The following is an 18,540-nucleotide window of genomic DNA, read 5'->3' as shown; positions in this document are numbered from 1 at the left end:
TCAAAATGGGGAAAATCTAGTTTTTGTATAGTTATTTTATGGGGTCTTAACTTTGTTAAGGTTCCGCAATGTATGTCTGTAGAGTTGCTGAGCGGTGGAGGCACAAAAGAGATGTTTTCAATTCAACAGCAGGTGTTTATATTTACAGCAGTGAAGTCCCAGCAGGTATTTACAGTGCAGAAAAATGGGCCAAAAAGATCATTGCAAAAAGTCAAGACAAAAATTAGGGAAAAAAGGTTTAGGCAAAAATATATTTTAAGTCCAAACTGCACTAATAAGGCAATGCTCCTATGAGCCCTCGGCAGTAGACAGCAGCCCAGACTGTCCTTCTGACAGCCAGGTATGAATGAATCTGTCCTCGGAGCTCCAGCCTCCACCTTTTATATAGGAGCTGGCTCCTACCAAGAGACATGCTTAGTACTATTCACAATCAATTATAGCACAGCATTACTTCATATAGGCAACATTTCTCCACCATATTGAATTGAACAATACCAATAATGATTAAACATATTAGAAAACAATTTTCGTCCATTGTAAATGATTAAAATAGCTTTCCAACAAATCCCCATTGAACCCCCTGCTCCTTTACTGCACTGGTTCTCAAGTGGCGATCCTTGAGGGGGTTCCAGGGGGTCTCCAGCCAAAAGGGGGGTCATTTATTTGAGCTATAATTCCATTCATAAGTAACACAATGACTATTTTGGTCATGGGTTTTATACACTTTCTGTAAGAGAATATCTAAAAGCATCAATCTTATTATCATATGGGGGACCATGGGACAAAATCCTATCAAATGGGGGTCCGTGGTCTAATTCTTGTCAGTTTAGGGGTCCTTCATGTGAAACAATTAAGAGAAGAACTGCTTTACTGCACTTGCCCCGACCCTCTGGAAAACCCGTCCAGAAAAGGAGGTGAGAAACTCCGCCTCGGGTTTTCCCAGGATCGCCCACTGCAGCAAGGAAACAAGGTGACAAACAATTTTGTGAACATGCATTAATAAATAAGCCTTTAAAGGTCCCAATTCGTGCAGCTGTAACCTCTTAAAAACGTGTGTCTCTGGTCCATAAAACATGATTCTGGATTAATCTGTCGAAAATATAGCAAACCCGTTTGTTGTGACGGAGTTCTCACTCCCTCTTCTGGTCGCTTTCCAAGAATGGCCTGTTTCTATAATATATTCAGAACTAACAGTTCCCATTGGCCGCTGAGGGAGAGCCCGCCCCAGGCTCCCAGCGGCCAATCAGATTAGCGTCTGTGGACCAGCACCCTAGGTTGCGAGTTATCGTTAACTAAACGGTACTACGCTAAAGAGGACATCTCAAAATGCCTAGACTTACCGAATGCACCTCTGCAGTTACTGGATCACGTACAGTTGGCGTCGCTCCAGCTAGAAGTGTTAATTTTGTGGCTATAGACTAAATGGTGCAGGTAGCTTGTGTGAGAGAGACCCGCGCAGTATGCAGAAGGAAGCTAGTGACGTCCCGATTCCCCCAGATTCCCCTCTGGGCAAACGAAGCGTTTGGGGGTGTGGCTTGGAGGAGACTGCAGAGGGACGCTGGATAGGGACAAATCCAACTGTGGCAGTTCTGAGCATGTGACCACTCATTACAGGGAGGGCTGACAGCAGTATATATGCATTTACAAGTAAAAACAGCTTTTGCACGGAATGGGACCTTTAATTGCTTTATCATTAATTTACATTGCAATGTTTTGTGTAAACTACAGCTGTGTTATGTGCATGCATTTATGAATGAATCAATGTTACTATCGCTCCCTCGGACTTCAAACGAAGAGAGGGAGAGAGAGAGAAGACACCGGACCATCACATGGACATGGACACTTCTATGCCGGCAAGATGTAATTAGAAATGGCCATGGAGCATTTTTGTGTGTGTGCGAGTGTGCATCTTACTTAGGGCACGGGCTAGCCCTGTGACAATGTCACTAAAAGTAAACAGTTGTTCCTCTTGTCACAATGGAAGAATATATTTGTTATGATTTGCCTCAATTCAACCTGCAGCCAGAGGAATGCATGCTCTTTGACACAGATGCCTGGCCAGGCTCTCAGAGGGATTGCAGTGGGAATTCATATACAAGACACACATTATCCGTCAAGCATGAGAACAACACAATGTATTTTGTCACAGCTCTTCAATAATGTTCCATCAAGTTATTTCATACCTTGCTAAGAGGAAAAGGTTGGCGTTTGAAGAGGGGCTGCATTTCTTAGAATAAGGAACATATAGGACGGCATGATGGCTCAGTGGTTAGCGCTGCTGCCTCACGGCAAGAAGGTCCCGGGTTCGAACCCCGGTCCGTCCCAGGCCCTTTCTGCGTGGAGTTGCCATGTTCTCCCTGTGTGTGGGTTTCCTCCAAGTGCTCAAGGTTCCTCCCATGATCAAAAATCAAAAATACATATATGTTAGGGTTAATACTCCTACATAACATCCTAGTAACATCTAGGCTTGTGGACCCCAGGAAGAATAGCTGCTGCAATGCTGTAGCTAGTGGTGGTGAGACTATCACAGGCCTAGTTGATTTGTGGGCGGTGTGTCAGGCAAGAAGAAATGAGGTGGTGTTGGCAGTAATGAAATGGAGTGGACCTTACACTGTAAGTCTGTCAGTCCTAAGGAAGCCTGCTACAGTGCAAAGTTATTCTTAAATGTATTATCATGGGTAATCTCCTTAATCCAAATTGCCTAAGAGGCCCAGTCTAGGAGAACTACACACAAAGCTGACTACTATGCTATATTACTGCCACTAATCTTTGCTGTAGAGCAGGAGCGTACAGCACTTCAGGTCACCCACACTGCCTGTGTCTCTGTTGTTGACCAACACAACGCTCTGTGGGTTTATTTTTCTAATGAGCCCTATAAGTGTGCACAAGATGGTGTTTGTTGTGTGTGAGTTTGTAAGGCACACTGCATGGTATACTATCTGGCTGGTCCTGAGTCCAGCACTTGTATCTGCTCAGTCCTGGCTGCTAGCATTTTGTTTAGGGCTGCTGGGCAATGTATCGGTATAATATTGAAATTGTGATAATGAGACTAGATAAAATTATCATCTTAGATTGTGGATATCATAATATCGTGATATAGCACAAGTGTTGTCTTTTCCTGTTTTTTTATTATTTTTTCTGAATTTCTGATATTGATTTTGTCCATATCTGCGATTGATTGCCCAGCCCTTTTTTAGCATATTGATTTCATAATGCTTATTGGTACTAAAGTTGTGATGCTGATGTATTGCCATTGCCTGTGCTTCCTACAAAATCGCGCCACCACCTTACCAATTATCAGTAGAAATGTCCACTTGGGCATTATCTTGTATGCTGCATAGCATTATCTTGCATTATCTATGCATGATCTTGTATGCTGCATAGCATATGCATGAATACTTGTGTTACTAGTTACTACTAATATGACAAGTGACTAAGTGAGCATTCTTCAAGTAGTCATTGTGCAAACATTTCCTCTGTGAAATTTTTGCCAAGAAATTACCAATCACAAAAGACTGCCTGTGCTCATATTGTTGCGTCGGTGTGGCTTGTGGTGGTGAGCTATAAGGCATTTTGTCTCAAATTATTACTTACACTCTATTAATTCCACCACATTCCCCCGCTTGATTCTTAGCGCGTAGCCTTGAGGGGACGGCACAGAGTCTCAGGATATCTTGGGCAGAGGCTAAACTGTCTCAAGGCCTCGTTACTCCATAAACTCTGTCGGGGGCCTGCGATGGAAGGAGAGCCTTTTCTCCCTCAGGGGCCAAACTGCAGCCGCAGCACACCTCACTGGGTGACATTACACGCGGGGGTATTTTTGCACCCTGCAAAGCCTTCCTGTTTTCAGTTTAGAATGTCATGGTGTCATCCCTCAGGGATGAAGGAGGGAAGTGACGACAGTGAGCCAAACTGGGATTTCCTTTAGCCTCGATGTCTCTTTACTGTCGGTGACCTATTTTGTCTTCTTTTCTTTGAAGCCATGAATTAAATCAGTGCCCTTAACTCGCCTGTATTACTTTTTCTATGTGGCTTTTGCCAATCCATGTTGTCAGTGGAGGTATCTCCTTCTCCGTGCCCTGTATTAGCAGGATATTAGATACTGGATTTTTTTAGACCGATGTCGATACCGATATTGGGGAGTAAAACATTTCCGATATCGATAAATCGTCCGATATTCTTATATTAAATATATACATTATATTACACTTTTTTTTTTTTTGCAATGATGCCTCAAATGTCAAACACTTTCACAAAGATATGACTTGAGATATGTAATGTAGGCAGGATATTTTACAGCTTATCAATCAACTTTATTGTCCAAAATGACATCAATGCAATGAAACTGTAAACTTCACTGGGCATTTAATAATTATAAATAACTAGAAATACAAAAACACAAATGGAACTAATATAAATTATAAATTGAGTTAAGAAAAAATATCAAATATACACAACATGCTGTCTATAACTTAAAAAATGCAACGACAACAAAATATCGGCCAACATATCGGTTATCGGCCGATAATATCGGTGGGCCGATATATGGGTCGGGCTCTAGAGGGTATTGGGCTGTGTCTTCTCTGTGCCCTGTAAGGAGGGTATTAGGCTGTGTAGCTGTGGAAGGGTCATATCACTAGAAGAAGAGAGTGAGAGGACATGCAGCCATCCTGATGTACTGTACTTAATCCTCCCCCCTTTCATCTCACACTCTCATCAGGTCACATGCCTCAGACTGGCTTCTCTGGTTGGTTGGTTGGTTGGTTGGTTGGTTGGTTGGTTGTAGTGGTGGAGAGTTCAGTGACATGCAGTAGATATGATTGAATATTCAGTGGTGAACTGGTATTTGGGTGGCACAGAGAAGTGGCTTGGTTTAAAAAATATCTATTTACCATAACGCCAAGTGGTATATATGAGGTATATAGCATGATCATGTGACTTGTATTAGGGCTTTCTTTTTAACCTACCAAGTTGAATGTGTCCTGAGAAAGTGACCTAACCTCAACCCAAATATGTTTTTGTTTTTGTGTGCCTCTTTTCTGCAGAATGGCGGTGGATATCTACGACTCTCAGTACCTGCTCATCCTTGCCCCCTCCCTGGTCATCGCCCTCATGTTCCTCTTCTTCTGGCTCTTCATGAAGGAGACCTCCTACGATGAGGTGTTGGCGAGGCAGAAACGCGACCTCAAGCTGCCACCCTCTAAGCCGGACACCCGCAAGAAGAACGACAAGAAGAAGAGCAAGAAGAGGGAGAGTACCAGCGTAGGAGGGGGCGGAGGCGAGTCAGAAGAGGATCTGCGCGACTTCGATGTGGCCGATGCTGCCAGCAGCTCCGCTCCAGAGGTAGAGGAGGAGCCTGCACTTATGGCCCCACCAACTCCTACTCCCCCTGTGTCTGTGGCAGTGTCACCAGAGGCTCCCGCTGGTCCGAGGGAGAGGAGGAAGAAGGAGAAAAAGGCTGCCAAGGCTGCTGCCGCCGCCGCCACTCCCGCTCCCCCTCCCGAGGAGCCAGAAGTGAACTGCTCAAAGCCGGCCAGCCGCAAGGCAGAACCGCCTCTGGCTGTGAGCAAACAGGCCACGCCCCTCTCTCTCCATGCTGACATCCAGGCCCAGACCCAGGCTCCTCTTCAGGCCCAGACACCTCCGCCCAGCTCTGGGAAGAAGAAGGAGAAGAAGAAACAAAAAGCAGAGGCTGGTGAGTAGCCAAGAATGCAGTAACAAAGCTCAAAGCGGGTGTGTCGAGCACACTTTGTTCCTGTCGGGAAATATGGAAGTGCCTTCCTTCATTACTTCCTATACATCCATCATTCTGAAGCAAATGAGGCTTTTCACATTTCACTGGACATTTCTAGATAAATGGGAGGGAAGGCGATATTGCCTAGTGGCTGTAAGTAAGGGATAATGTATATTGAGGCGGTGATTACGGGGGAAATAATGACCGACAGGTGGATTGAGCCCGACGCGCCAGCGGAGGGCTTAATCGTTCACCTGAAGGTCATTATTTCCCAGTAATCACCGCCTCAATATACATTATCCCGCTTAGAACACGGCCTACAACTAAATCATTCAATAATCTGACAAAAATAATTATTCAAATATATTTTTTAATAGCGTTTTCAACGACAAAGCGGTTTCATTTGTAATTGGCACACAAGACACCACAGCTGCAACTGGTTGGCCTAATTAGTAGTGGCTTGCTGACAAAAAGCTCTTATCAACTGATTAATCCAGGTGTGGCAGAGCAGCGGTCGGTTGTCGAGAAATAATGACCGGTGAATATTGTTGATTGACCAATCAGAATCGAGTATTCAAGAGAGCCGTGTTCTAATTAAGCAATATCACACGAGAGGGAGTGCATTGTTGGCTAATATTGGCACTGCTGTGATTCGGTCGCAGGCACGAGGCCGCAGGCCGAGTGCCGTAGATAATCACAGCAGTGCCAATATTAGACAACAATGCACGACCTCGAGTGTGATATTGCTTTTATACAACAGTTCTATTAAACAAAGCTGATTAAAAAAATGACAAAAAGCTGAGAAAATAGATGATTTCTGTATTTATTCCTCCGCCAACAAAAATAGTCCCCCCAGCTTTCCCTTTGCAGAAAATGTAGCCTAATCAGCCTAATTAACTGCAGGCTGTCTACTTTACTACTGTCTACTCTACAGCTGTGAAGCATTTTTTTGATTAGGGCAGCTGTGAAGCGGCGTGATCTACACACAGTGAAGCGCCAGTGCATTATCATGAAATATAGGCACTCGTAGGATCCCTCTTGTCCAATCAAATTGCTCGGCCGGAACTACCTGTTGTATAATGCTGTGTATAGTATGAATATCATTTTTTCAGCAATCTCAAGGTAGCATAGCCAAGAGTGACAGTGCTCTCCCATTGCCTGTCCCTGTCCAGTGGACGAGCAGCAGCCAGAGGCTAAAGTAGAGCACGCTCCAGCTGCAGTCAAGAAGGAGACTCCCTTGATTGCTGAAACCAAAGCTCTCGATGGCGCCGCCCCAACTGCTACCAGTGGCAAGAAGAAGAACCACTCCAAGAAGCAGAAGACTGAGCCTGGTAAGGATGAGACCCTGACCCTGCATATTTAATTGAACTAGAAATATTGTGCCCTTCGCACGCTCATTTCTAGCGTGCCTCCCATGCATATACGTATATCTCTGAATTTCTTTGTAACTAAATGACAAATGATCAAGCTGGAACCTGCCCCTGTCACCTTGTAATCAACCCATTTCTCTCAAATCCAGTAGATGAGTCTCATCTCCTGGCTGACTCCACAGCTGCTGCCAACCACCAGGCAGCCCAGAACCATGACGTGCCATTCAAAGGCAGTGGCAAGAAACTGAAGAATGAGACGGACAAAGGTAAGAGAATATATTAATCTGCTCCACTCTTTTTAGACCTTTTTGGTTCTTTTTTGCGATCCCATATTATCTGCTCTCCAGACATATTATCTGCTCTCCAGACATAATATCTTGCTTGATTCCTTCCCCGATCTGTGTTAACAGAGAACACAGAGGTGAAGCTGAAGGAGCTGCTGTCTGGTCTGGCTAGTCTGGCTCTGTCAGAGGCAGAGGCTGTCAGTGTGATGGCCCTCCTCCGAGAGAAGAGCCCTCATGCCCTGGACGCCTGGCACAAGGTGAGGGAGTAATGAGAATGAAGTCTGAATTCTGTGTGCTTGACTGTCGGTGTTCAGCACTGTAACTGAATGGCAGGAGAACTGGTAATTGTAGTTTTGGGCCGCATTCATCAGCATCAGAACAATAGGCTACATGAACCCCAAGTGCGTGTGTAGTGACACTCCCACACTATCGCCGCATCACCTGATTTGGTGTGAATATAGCCTTACTCCCTGTATCGGTTTATTAATGTTATCCCTCTCCCCACCAGTCTACAGTGAGAGCGGACCCAGCAGCCCAGGAAAGAGAGCGCCTCCTCACAACTCTGCAGGAAGAGGCTTCCATCGCCAAGGACAAAGTCAAGCAGCTTAGTCAGGTCTGGTTGTCCTGCCTATTGACTTATCTTCTCTAAATGCCTCAAAGCCCCCCTCCAGTGTGTTTTGTCATTTTTAAGATATTTCATGTGTTGCTGGGTTTTGCCCTGCCCTGCTCTGCTGATTAGCCACAGTGTTTGCCAGTGTATTTAGTTAACAAATAACCTTATTTTGGGCTCAAAGTCATAAAAAATAAGCTGTTGGTAAAAATGGGTGATGACATCAGACATTATAATGGTCTGGCAGTAAGTACAGTATATACAGTAAATACCCTCTGCTGTTAGCTAGCTGTTAGCCCATTAGCAACTTTTGCTATCCAAGTGTTCACCAGGCTCAAAATGCTGCTGATAATAACTTTTAACCAGTTAGAGTCACGCTCTTTGCCTAAAGCCCATCAGCTTTGCTATCTGTTGGCCGGTTTGTTGATAATAAGCAATATTTTGGCTTCTAAATTCATGTTTTTTTACTGAGATATGACTGAAAACAGTATGGCCGTCCACTTCCGTTGTATCGCACACAGAGATTACTGAAGCAGGCAGAGAACGGAGGCACGGACACCAGCGGATATAACATGGAAATCAGCGTCGGAATAAAATACAACAGGGACGCGCTGATCAAAATCAGGAAAGAACGGATATATCCCAACAGCAACTGGCAAGCTCCAGATCTTACGGATTTTCCTGAACTCAAAAAACAACGCTGGAGGAGGGGGAAGAGAGGGGGGCTTCTCGCCCGCTTGAGGAAGCGCGCGGATAAACCACCTCTCCCAAGCATACTGCTGGCAAATGTTCAATCGCTGGAGAATAAACTTTGTGAACTAAGAGCGCGTGCACAATACCAAAAAGACATAGCGCGATGCAATGTTCTGTGCCTAACGGAAACCTGGCTTACTCCTGACACAACGGACCACTCTATCGCGCTACCAGGATTCAGTGTATTCAGAGGAGACAGAAACGAACAATCCGGTAAGAAGAAGGGAGGGGGCGTATGTCTTATGATTAACGAAAACTGGTGTGTAAACACCACAGACATTGGGAAACACTGCTCAGCAGATCTTGAATATGTAATGGTACAATGCGTGCCGTTCTGGAGTCCGAGGGAATTCACGACAGTCACCATCATGGGTGTATACGTTCCTCCACAAGCGAACGTGACTGTCGCACTGAAAGAGCTGCAACGCGCCATCAGTGCACAGGAGACAAAACAACCCGAAATGGCCCTGGTGGTGACTGGGGATTTTAACAGGGCAAACCTGAGAGGCAGAATGCACACATTGTACCAGCACATTCACTTCCCCACGCGAGGCAGTAACACACTGGACAAATGTTACTCAAACATCCGACATGGCTACAAAGCCGTCCCTCGCCCCCCTTTCGGCAAATCGGACCACGCCTCCATCCTACTTGTACCCAGGTACAAACAAAAACTAAAAAGACAACCCCCAGCATTCCGAACCGCCCACTGCTGGTCGGACCAATCAGATGACATCCTGAGGGACTGCTTTGACCAAGTGGTGTGGGAGGAGTTCAAAGCTGCAGGAGACCTGGGCGAGTATGCAGATACGGTGTCATGCTTCATAAAGAAGTGCACCGACGACATAGTCCCCACAAAAAAAGTCAAAATAATGCCGAACCAAAAGCCTTGGGTCAACAGCGACGTCAGGGCTGCCCTTCACGCCAGGACCACCGCCTTCAGCTCTGGCACAACTGACCAATACAAGCAGGCACAATATGCCCTCCGGACCGCTATAAAAATAGCACGTAGAGATTATGGAAGGCAGCTGGAGTCAAAACTGGACACTAACAACCCCAGACACCTGTGGAGAGGGCTCCATGCTGCCACAGACTTCAAAGAGGTGAAACGACAGAACCCCAGCACGTCACCCACCCTACCGGACGAACTCAACGCGTTCTACGCTAGGTTCGACCCCTCTGCCAGAGCGCCTCCCCTCCTCCCCCCCCCCTCTCCCACCCCTCTCCCCCTCTCCTCCCCCCCATCACCCCCCCCTCCCTCCTCCCCCCCACCACCCCTCCCCTCCCCACCCCCCCTCCTCTCCTCCCCCCCCACCTCTCCCCCCCCATCACCCCTCTCCTCCCCTCCTCCCCCCCCTGCCACCTCTCCCCCCCCATCACCTCTCCCCCTCGCCGCCCCCCCACCACCCCTCCTCCTCTCCCCCCCCCAATCACCTCCCCTCCCCCCTTCCTCCCCCCCACCCCCCTTCCTCCCCCCCACCCCCCGATCACCTCCCCTCCCCCCTTCCTCCCCCCCACCCCTCAGCACCCGCACCCCCCCCCATTCCCACCTAACCACCAACCCCACCCACCCTCCACCCCCCACAGACCGCCCCCTCACCATCACTGAGGATGAAGTGTGCCGGTCGTTCCTGCGTATCAACCCACGCAAGGCGGCCGGCCCGGACGGCATCCCTGGGCGGGTCCTCAAGGCCTGCGCCCACCAGCTGGCAGCCGTGTACACAGACATCTTCAACCAGTCCCTCTCCCTCCGACGAGTTCCCTCCTGCTTCAAGGCAGCAACAATCATCCCCATTCCCAAACAGAAAAAAGTGACCAGCCTCAATGACTGGCGCCCTATAGCCCTCACACCAATAGCCAGCAAGTGCCTTGAAAAGCTGGTCATATCAAAGATCCGTCCCACACTCCCCCCGGACCACGACCCGCTGCAGTTTGCATACCGCCCCAACAGGAGCACAGCGGATGCAGTGGCACACGTGCTCCACACCGCCCTGTCCCACCTGGAGGGGAAGGACACCTATGTGAGAATGCTGTTCGTGGACTACAGCTCAGCATTCAACACCATAGTACCCTCCAGGCTGGTAAGCAAACTCAGGGACCTGGGACTAAACACAGCGATGTGCGACTGGATCCTGGACTTCCTGACAGACCGCCGCCAGGTGGTGAGGGTGGGCAACCTCACCTCCTCCCCGCTGACCATCAGCATAGGAGCACCCCAGGGGTGCGTCTCCAGCCCCTTCTGGTACGACCTCTACACCCACGACTGCGTGGCGACTCAAACTTCAAACACCATCGTGAAGTTTGCAGACGACACAGCAGTCGTGGGGCTGATCTCGGGGGGCGACGAGACGGCCTACAGAGAGGAGGTGAGGGTCCTGGAACAATGGTGCCAGGACAACCACCTCTCTCTGAACGTCTCCAAGACCAAGGAGATCATTGTGGACTACAGGAGAGGGGGGGGCACACACCCCCCAATCACCATCAACGGCACAGTGGTGGAAAGGGTGGACAGCTTCAAGTACCTGGGAGTCAACATCCACCAGGACCTGACCTGGGCCGGCCACACCGCCACTGTTGTCAAAAAGGCCCAACAGCGAATACACGGACTCAGGCGCCTGAAGAAGTTTGGGCTAAGGAAAGAAATCCTCAGGGACTTCTACAGAGGCACCATTGAAAGCCTGCTGACTGGCTGCTTCACCGCCTGGTACGGGAACTGTACCACCATGGACCGCAGGGCGCTACGGAGGGTGAGGCGCGCGGCCCAGCACGTAACAGGAGACGAGTTGCCAGAACTGCACGAACTGTATAACCAGCGGTGCCTCAGGAGGTCCCTGAAGATCATCAAAGACACAAACCATCCCCACAACAGCCTGTTCTCCCGGCTACCCTCAGGGAGGAGATACAGGGTTCCAAAAACACGCACAAATCGCTTGAGGAACAGTTTCTTCCCGCAGGCCACGAGACTCCTAAATATGCACAAATAGTGCAGTAGTCGTACCGCAGTACCGTACTGCAGCTGCTACTATTACGGATGCCTAACGTTTAATTGTAAATTTAAGTGTATGTTTAATAAGGTGCCTAACGTTTAATTGTAAATTTAAGTGTATGTTTAATAAGGTACATGCTATTTGCACATGTATGTATAAAACGTCGAATTTGGAATGTCTGAACACGTCTAACGTATGCACATGACATGTGCACCTATGTGCAATGAATATGCCACTGTCGTATAAGCCACCGACTTGTCTTATTGCTTATAAGATGCCTATTTCTTATTGCCTTATTGCTGTCTTATTGCTTATTGATGCCTATTTCTTATTGCCTATTACTTATTGCTGTTGCCTATTTGTACTATGTCGTAAACGGAGTCCACTGCACAAGAATTTCACACGTGGTACTTGTACCATGGAGTGACAATAAAAATCTTGAATCTTGAATCTTGAATCTTGAATCTTGAAGACAAGAGGCGACGCTATTCTGCTTCTTTTACAACAGCGCCTGCAGTCATTATATTGCAGTGGAACAAACTATTAGCCTTCGGTTCTTATCAATGTAAGCTCTTTGGCACAAATGGAGACGTGCGTATCAACAGTGAAACAGGAGGGGGAAAAAGTGACTGCTGGGGGGCTTTAACTCATCGCTCCCTTGGACTCAGTTGGTGAGATGCTTCACGTGCCCTCTTGTCTCTGTGTTGCAGGAGCTTCAGGTTGAGAAGCAGAAGACAGGCCGGGTGGAGGGCATGCTGAGAGAGCAGCGTGCAGCCATGGAGAAGGAGCTGGGAGGCATGCAGGCCAAAGCACAAGGCAGTTACCAGGAGCTTCAGACCATGCAGATAAAGGTGAGTGTTTCACAGGGTTCCTGTGTATGTCTGGAAATCAATGTTTGCTTCCAAGTCTTGAAATATGTAGGAAGGCCTGGATGGAATTTGAAAAATGTTGAGGAACCCTGTCTTTTTTTTTGTTGTTTTTTTACCTTTATTTTACCAGGTAGCCACTTGAGATCAGTGCATGGCCTTTTCGTGCAAAGACCTGGCCAAAATGGCAGCATTTAAAACAAACACACAAGCAAGCAAAGCGGGAAAGTGCTATCACGTTTAATAATGTAGCGAGGTTTTGACTTTGGGATCTTTGTATCCCTGACACAGTGGTCGCTCACATCATTTGTAAAGATGCCAGTCGAGGTATATTTATGATGATTATTTGTTAAAACCAGGTGAGTAAGTGTAGATTTTTCAGGACATTTCGGATTTGGGCGAGTTGGGGAGTTAATTATTGGCCTAAAATGAATTGAATTACAATATGATTTAAATTCATCTAACACTGGAGATAACCAGTCCCAAATGAAATCCAACGATGACATTCATTGTTAGATATTCAGGATTGCGTTTCCTTGGCAGCAGAAGGTGGTCTGCAACAGCCCACAACCCGTGATATTACAACCCTTTGATAATTCAATTTGTAAGGCGATAATTTTACCAACTACTTTGGTATTGATTGCATTAACACTTTATTGTGGTATTTGAATTCAATGTAGGCATCTATGCCACCACCCCATTTAGGAGGATCAGTACAACCTACATTATAGCCATCAATGGAAATATCACAACTAGATTTGTTTAACCACATCTAGGAAATTATAATTAATTACCAGACAGAGACATTACCGACAGACCAACAGCAGCAACACAACCATGCATCTTATTTTAGCCATTTTACGGGAAATACACTTTGAATTAACAGCAGAGCTTAGAAGGGAGTAGAAAAGAGTCTGTAGTCATAGTGAAATAGGTTTTTAGTGCATGACATATCATGCCATGGTAATAGACAATTGTGCTGTGGATAAAGTCACAAGTCGATTCTGGGGCTTGCACAAGTAATTCGCTGCTCAAAGTACCCATTTGGGGGTTGGGAATGACCGGTGTAGAGTGCACCTTCCGCGGTACACTCACCCAGTGACAGTTGGTCAACCCATGGTTGCAACAAGCAACGCAAATGAGAATTGCATCACCCTTGTGTACAGTCCAGACCGCAGAAGATCAAGAGTTTGGCAAGGGAAAAGTTGATAGAGAGAGAGAGAGAGAGAGAGGTCGGAGGCAGGGCACTCAAGGCAGTGCAAGCAGGCAGAGAGCAGCAGAAAATCCTTGTTTTTTTCTCGGTCAATTGATGAGAATAATCAACTCTGTCAGTGGCAATAAGAGGTGAGGAGCAGTTCTGAGGATTAAAAACCATGAGACACGTACAAGCCTTTAAGAAACTGACATTTCTCACAGTACAAACACAGCGTGGAGACGGCGGAGCTGCCATCTTGTTTGGGGCGGGTCTACGTTGAGCATATTAACTCCTAGTGGCATCTGTATCAAAGCGACACGGGGAGGCGATGGAGTCTGAATCCCACTGTCTGTCATATGTAGTTCCAGCAGGTGAGGGAGCAGCTGGAGAGTCAGATCAGCCGTCTGCAGCAGGAGAACGGCATCCTGAGGGACGCAGTGAGCTCTGCCACCAACCAGATGGAGAGCAAGTCAGTACTGCCTAGATACCACCCTATAGCTCATGCTCTCCAGAGCTTCACAAATGTCCCTTGTCTGCTTGGCTTACTGAAACACTTATAGCTAGTCGCCCTATTCATGTTAGATTTCCCAACTCATTTTCTCTACCACTTACACACCACTTCCTCTCTTTATCCTTTGATATTTATCCTGCCATTGTTGCTCATGTTTAGTTAGTGCTCTGTAGCTTGTTGCCACATTGTTGTTGTTATTGTTGTTGTTGTACTTTTAACACAATGTAACCTGTTGTTCTTGGAACTGGAAGTCATGGTTGGATGTTCATATCACCGAAATTGATCAAAAGTCTGAGCCACAATTTAAATACGAAACATACATAATCACTACAATTATGCGCTGTGATAATTAACCATTTCAAATGGCTCATTGTAACCCGCCAGTATAGAAGTTGGAAGTTGGATAAATCTGACATTAGGATAAAAACAAAGCTCAACCTATAGTGTTCTTTGAGGTGTTTGGTTGAATAACTTTTTGGCATCTGTCTGTGTGTTGCTTGACAGGAATTCAGCCGAGCTGAACAAGCTGCGTTCGGAGTACGCCGGTCTGATGAAGGAGCTGGCAGACAACAGCGGCAAGCTGCAGCAAGAGGAGCACCAGAGGAAGTCACTGGAGGTCGGCTACAAGCAGAACGTGTCCCAGCTGGAGGTATGCTAATCACATGCACACTGCACAGTGGCATCTTACCTGTCTGTCAGTAGGCTGACATGGAGTAGCCAGACAACCTTAACGTGAGTTAACAGGGAAATGGGAGGGAACGTGGGGCCGCGATGCAGTGGAAGTCCCTGGGGAGGGGTGTGGGGGAATAGAACCTGGAAATGGAGGATTGTGTTCGCACCGGAAGCTGGGATCTTTGAGGCTTTGTGCTGGGTATAAACAACACACATTCCTGCTAGACGCCCAGGACAGCCTCTCCTGTCTTTTTATTGACCATAATGGGACTAGGGATTAACGATAACTGTTTTTAATGATAACGTGATAAAATTCCTTACGATAACCGTACCGTTTCAAATTTTCATTATCATTAAAACCGCGGTACCGTGATTACCGTGGTACCGTGATTACAGTGCTTTGAAAAACATGGTAAATACCGTCCATCATCAATCAAAGTTGCAACAGTCTCCCAGATGCAAACGTGCAGCCTTGGAGAAATTATTTCAGTGAGTGTATCAATCCTTTTTGGACCTGAGTTTTCAATATAAAACGTAAAATGATTTCAGTGAGTCTCTCAGTACTTTTTGAACATTTTCAGCAATTTTTTACGAATACCGTGATAATATGATAACCGTGATAATTTTGCTCACGATAATCGTGATGTGAAATTTTCATACCGTTACATCTCTAAATGAGACTTTAACTCAGTGCCTTGCTGCAGATGAGTAGCCTGTTGAGTCTTGTTGGAAATTAAATGCACTTTGTTTCACAAATCTGTCCGACAATGTGTATGACATGTCAGACCAAACCTGAGTTTAAAAGAGACTTCCAGTTTTGTACAACCAGGGGCCAGTTGCACAAAGCACCTTAAGTTAAGATTTTTCTTAGAGTTCGATTTCAGGTGTCCATAAAATAGTATCGGCTGCACAAAACACCCTTAAATCTTGTGCTTACATTTTCCTTAAAATGTTTAACCTCAAGGAGAAGATTTAAGGGTGTTTTGTGCAACCAATTTTATTTTATGGACACCTTAACTCTAAGGAAAATCTTAACTTAAGGTGCTTTGTGCAACTGGCCCCTGGACCTTATTTTAGGCTTTTTTTAATGATATTTAACTTACCTGAAAATACATATTTTAAATCGATGCACTACAACGTTATCGTTGCATTAAAAAAGCGCAGAGCAGTGGCCTGAAACAGAGGAAATGTGGGCATGTGTCATTTGTGTATTTACGTCCTGTAAATAGCTTATTTTCTAACATGCAGAAACTCGTTATTATATCATGGCGACAGTGAGAATATGGCTGCTGTATTTACCTTGTTGCAACCAGCCTGTTTGTTTACTCTGTCTGCTGTCCGTCACAAAAGATCCCGTTCCTCCGCTTGTCCCTTTGTAATCCACATGTTATTCCAGCTCAAATAAATCCGGGTGGCCATCAAATTCAAATGCATCGTGCATATACTCCAAATGATTAAGTATTAGCGGTGTCTAGCATGCTATGGGCTACCACCGTGGCTTCAGCCACTGCTCTGAGACTTTCAGGAGACTTGAGCGAGACTTTGTTTCACAGTCCCTGGATGGGGAAGGCACCACCATGGAGGCAGACAGAGATACAGCTCGCCAGACTTCTGCCTGTATGATATAATAATGAAATGAGCCGCTGCGTGACTGAAAATAAGATATTAACATGCACATAAATGCATGCGTTTCACATGCCCCGCATTCCTCTGTTCCAGGCCGCGACTGGGCTCGTTAATTGCGTTGTGGTGGATGGATTTGGAAAATTTCTGTTCAGGGCGAGTTAGAAATCATAAAAAATAGCCTAAAATAAGGTCCAGGTTGTAAAAAAACTGAATTCTCCTTTAAAGTGTCCTCCATTAGTTTATTTTGTCAGCCCCCATGTTGCATTTCAGTAAATCGAGAAGAATAGGTGATAGGATTTATATAGAAAAAAATCTGAAACATAAGTAGCATTTATCCAAATTGAAGTCTCATCACTGACCATAACAATACAGCAGTGTTGATGGGGAGAGGGCAGCAGATAATGATGGGATGTTTTTATGATGATGTATAGCTCATCTGGTACAGTACAGCATGTTACTAACACTGCAACAGTTAGGAGTTTGATTCCCTCTCGGGCCACCCATGCTAAAATGATAAGCACTCATGGTACAGTAAGATTTGTTGGATCAAAGTGTTCATTGCATATATCTCTGGATCAACAGGCTCAACTGCAGGATGCTAAGCGACGCTGGGAAGAGCTCCAGAATTACCTCCACAATGTCAACGCTGAGAGGGAGAAGCTTCAATCGGCCAAACAAGGTGATAAAACTGATATCCACCCCGGAAATGCCAAGAATGTTTAGACATTATCGTAGGCTATAGCAACAGGTTACCTTCAGCAACTGAATGACTCTGTATGTGGGCGCAGAGCTCCAGAGCCAGCTGCTGGCAGTGGAGACGGAGATGAACAACAAGAACAAGGAGATCCAGACCCTCCACAGCAGCCTGACTGAAACCATTGTCTCCAAGGAGCGGGTGGAGCAGAAGGTGCTGCAGCTTCTGGAGGCGTCCCAGCACAGCATGCCTGACGACTCGCTGCAGACCCAGGTCCAGGTGAGACGCCACAGCCTCACACACAGCATGTAGAGCAGGAGTGGGTGATTGTGCCACCAAGTGCCAACAGTCACAGTGTGCATGTTTTCATTCAAACCACAAACACCAGCAGGGGATTTCTTTCACTGATTAGATCCTCTCAGGTGGGCGTATGCTAAGATGGGAAATCCCTGGTGTCATCTTTTGGCTAAAGTGATAACTTACATATTCTTGCCCCCCCGCAATGCCACCTGATTGCCTTTACATACACTGAGGCCTCATTCACAAGGACCTTAGGTTTATTTTGTTATTAAATCCATATCATGGGCGTCACAATGTGAATGAGACCATTGTAATCTGCATATTTCTGTCTTGTGCATAACTGCATTGATTTGAAAGATTCCTTCTTTCAACCAGTTGCAAAAATAATAGTAGAAGTAAAATAGAACTGTTTGCACTATATCAGTGGTTCCCAACCTTGGGGTCGTCTGGAATTCAAATAGGGTCCCCAGATTTTATTTTATTTTATTTTTTAACACACAGACACAATTTAATAGTCAGTAATTGCAATTTAATTACGGTAGTCAGTAATTGCAGGTGACATCCAAACAATGTTGCATTATGTGACATTACTAATGTCACATGTTGTCACTATATACTGCAAAGGGCCATAGCCTCAATCAATATTGTGAGTGACTTTTTTTTTTTTTTTTTTTTTAGATGAAAATCTTTGAGATTATAACTTTAAATCAGGATTCTGAGAATAAAGTCAGTCAGAATTCCGAGTTACTGTCAGAATTCCGAGAAAAGAGAAAAATTAAGGTCAGAATTCTCAGATTAAAGTCAGAATTCTGCGGGTGGAAAGAAGCATACTATGTGACATCACTGACGATGTCACTGACGATATTATCGAGGCTGTACCGGAATTTGAATGTTGCGTGTCCCTGGATTTTTGTGATGTCAAAATAGGGTCACGAGCC

General features: G+C 46.0%; 1 protein-coding gene across 4 annotated transcripts in view; it reads left to right on the top strand.

The window, feature by feature from the left end:
* ktn1 (kinectin 1) overlaps nt 1-18,540 on the top strand; it is a 42,555-nt gene that overhangs the window by 3,081 nt on the left and 20,934 nt on the right. For 3 of the 4 annotated variants that reach the window (XM_083632741.1, XM_083632740.1, XM_083632738.1), the window contains exons 2-11: nt 5,046-5,695; nt 6,907-7,065; nt 7,254-7,370; nt 7,515-7,645; nt 7,897-8,001; nt 12,449-12,589; nt 14,162-14,268; nt 14,815-14,959; nt 17,191-17,287; nt 17,397-17,581. In XM_083632741.1, the coding sequence (XP_083488867.1) occupies nt 5,047-5,695; nt 6,907-7,065; nt 7,254-7,370; nt 7,515-7,645; nt 7,897-8,001; nt 12,449-12,589; nt 14,162-14,268; nt 14,815-14,959; nt 17,191-17,287; nt 17,397-17,581 (1,836 nt within the window). In that variant the 5' untranslated portion in view covers nt 5,046. The remainder of the gene's footprint in view (nt 1-5,045; nt 5,696-6,906; nt 7,066-7,253; nt 7,371-7,514; nt 7,646-7,896; nt 8,002-12,448; nt 12,590-14,161; nt 14,269-14,814; nt 14,960-17,190; nt 17,288-17,396; nt 17,582-18,540) is intronic. The other variant, XM_083632739.1, reaches the window with a different exon arrangement.

This window comes from Poromitra crassiceps (genome assembly GCF_964638095.1).
Source record: "Poromitra crassiceps genome assembly, chromosome: 3".
Classification (NCBI taxonomy): domain Eukaryota; kingdom Metazoa; phylum Chordata; class Actinopteri; order Beryciformes; family Melamphaidae; genus Poromitra; species Poromitra crassiceps.
The sequence above is the reverse complement of the archived record's forward strand: the minus strand, read 5'-3'. Positions and strand labels throughout refer to the sequence as shown.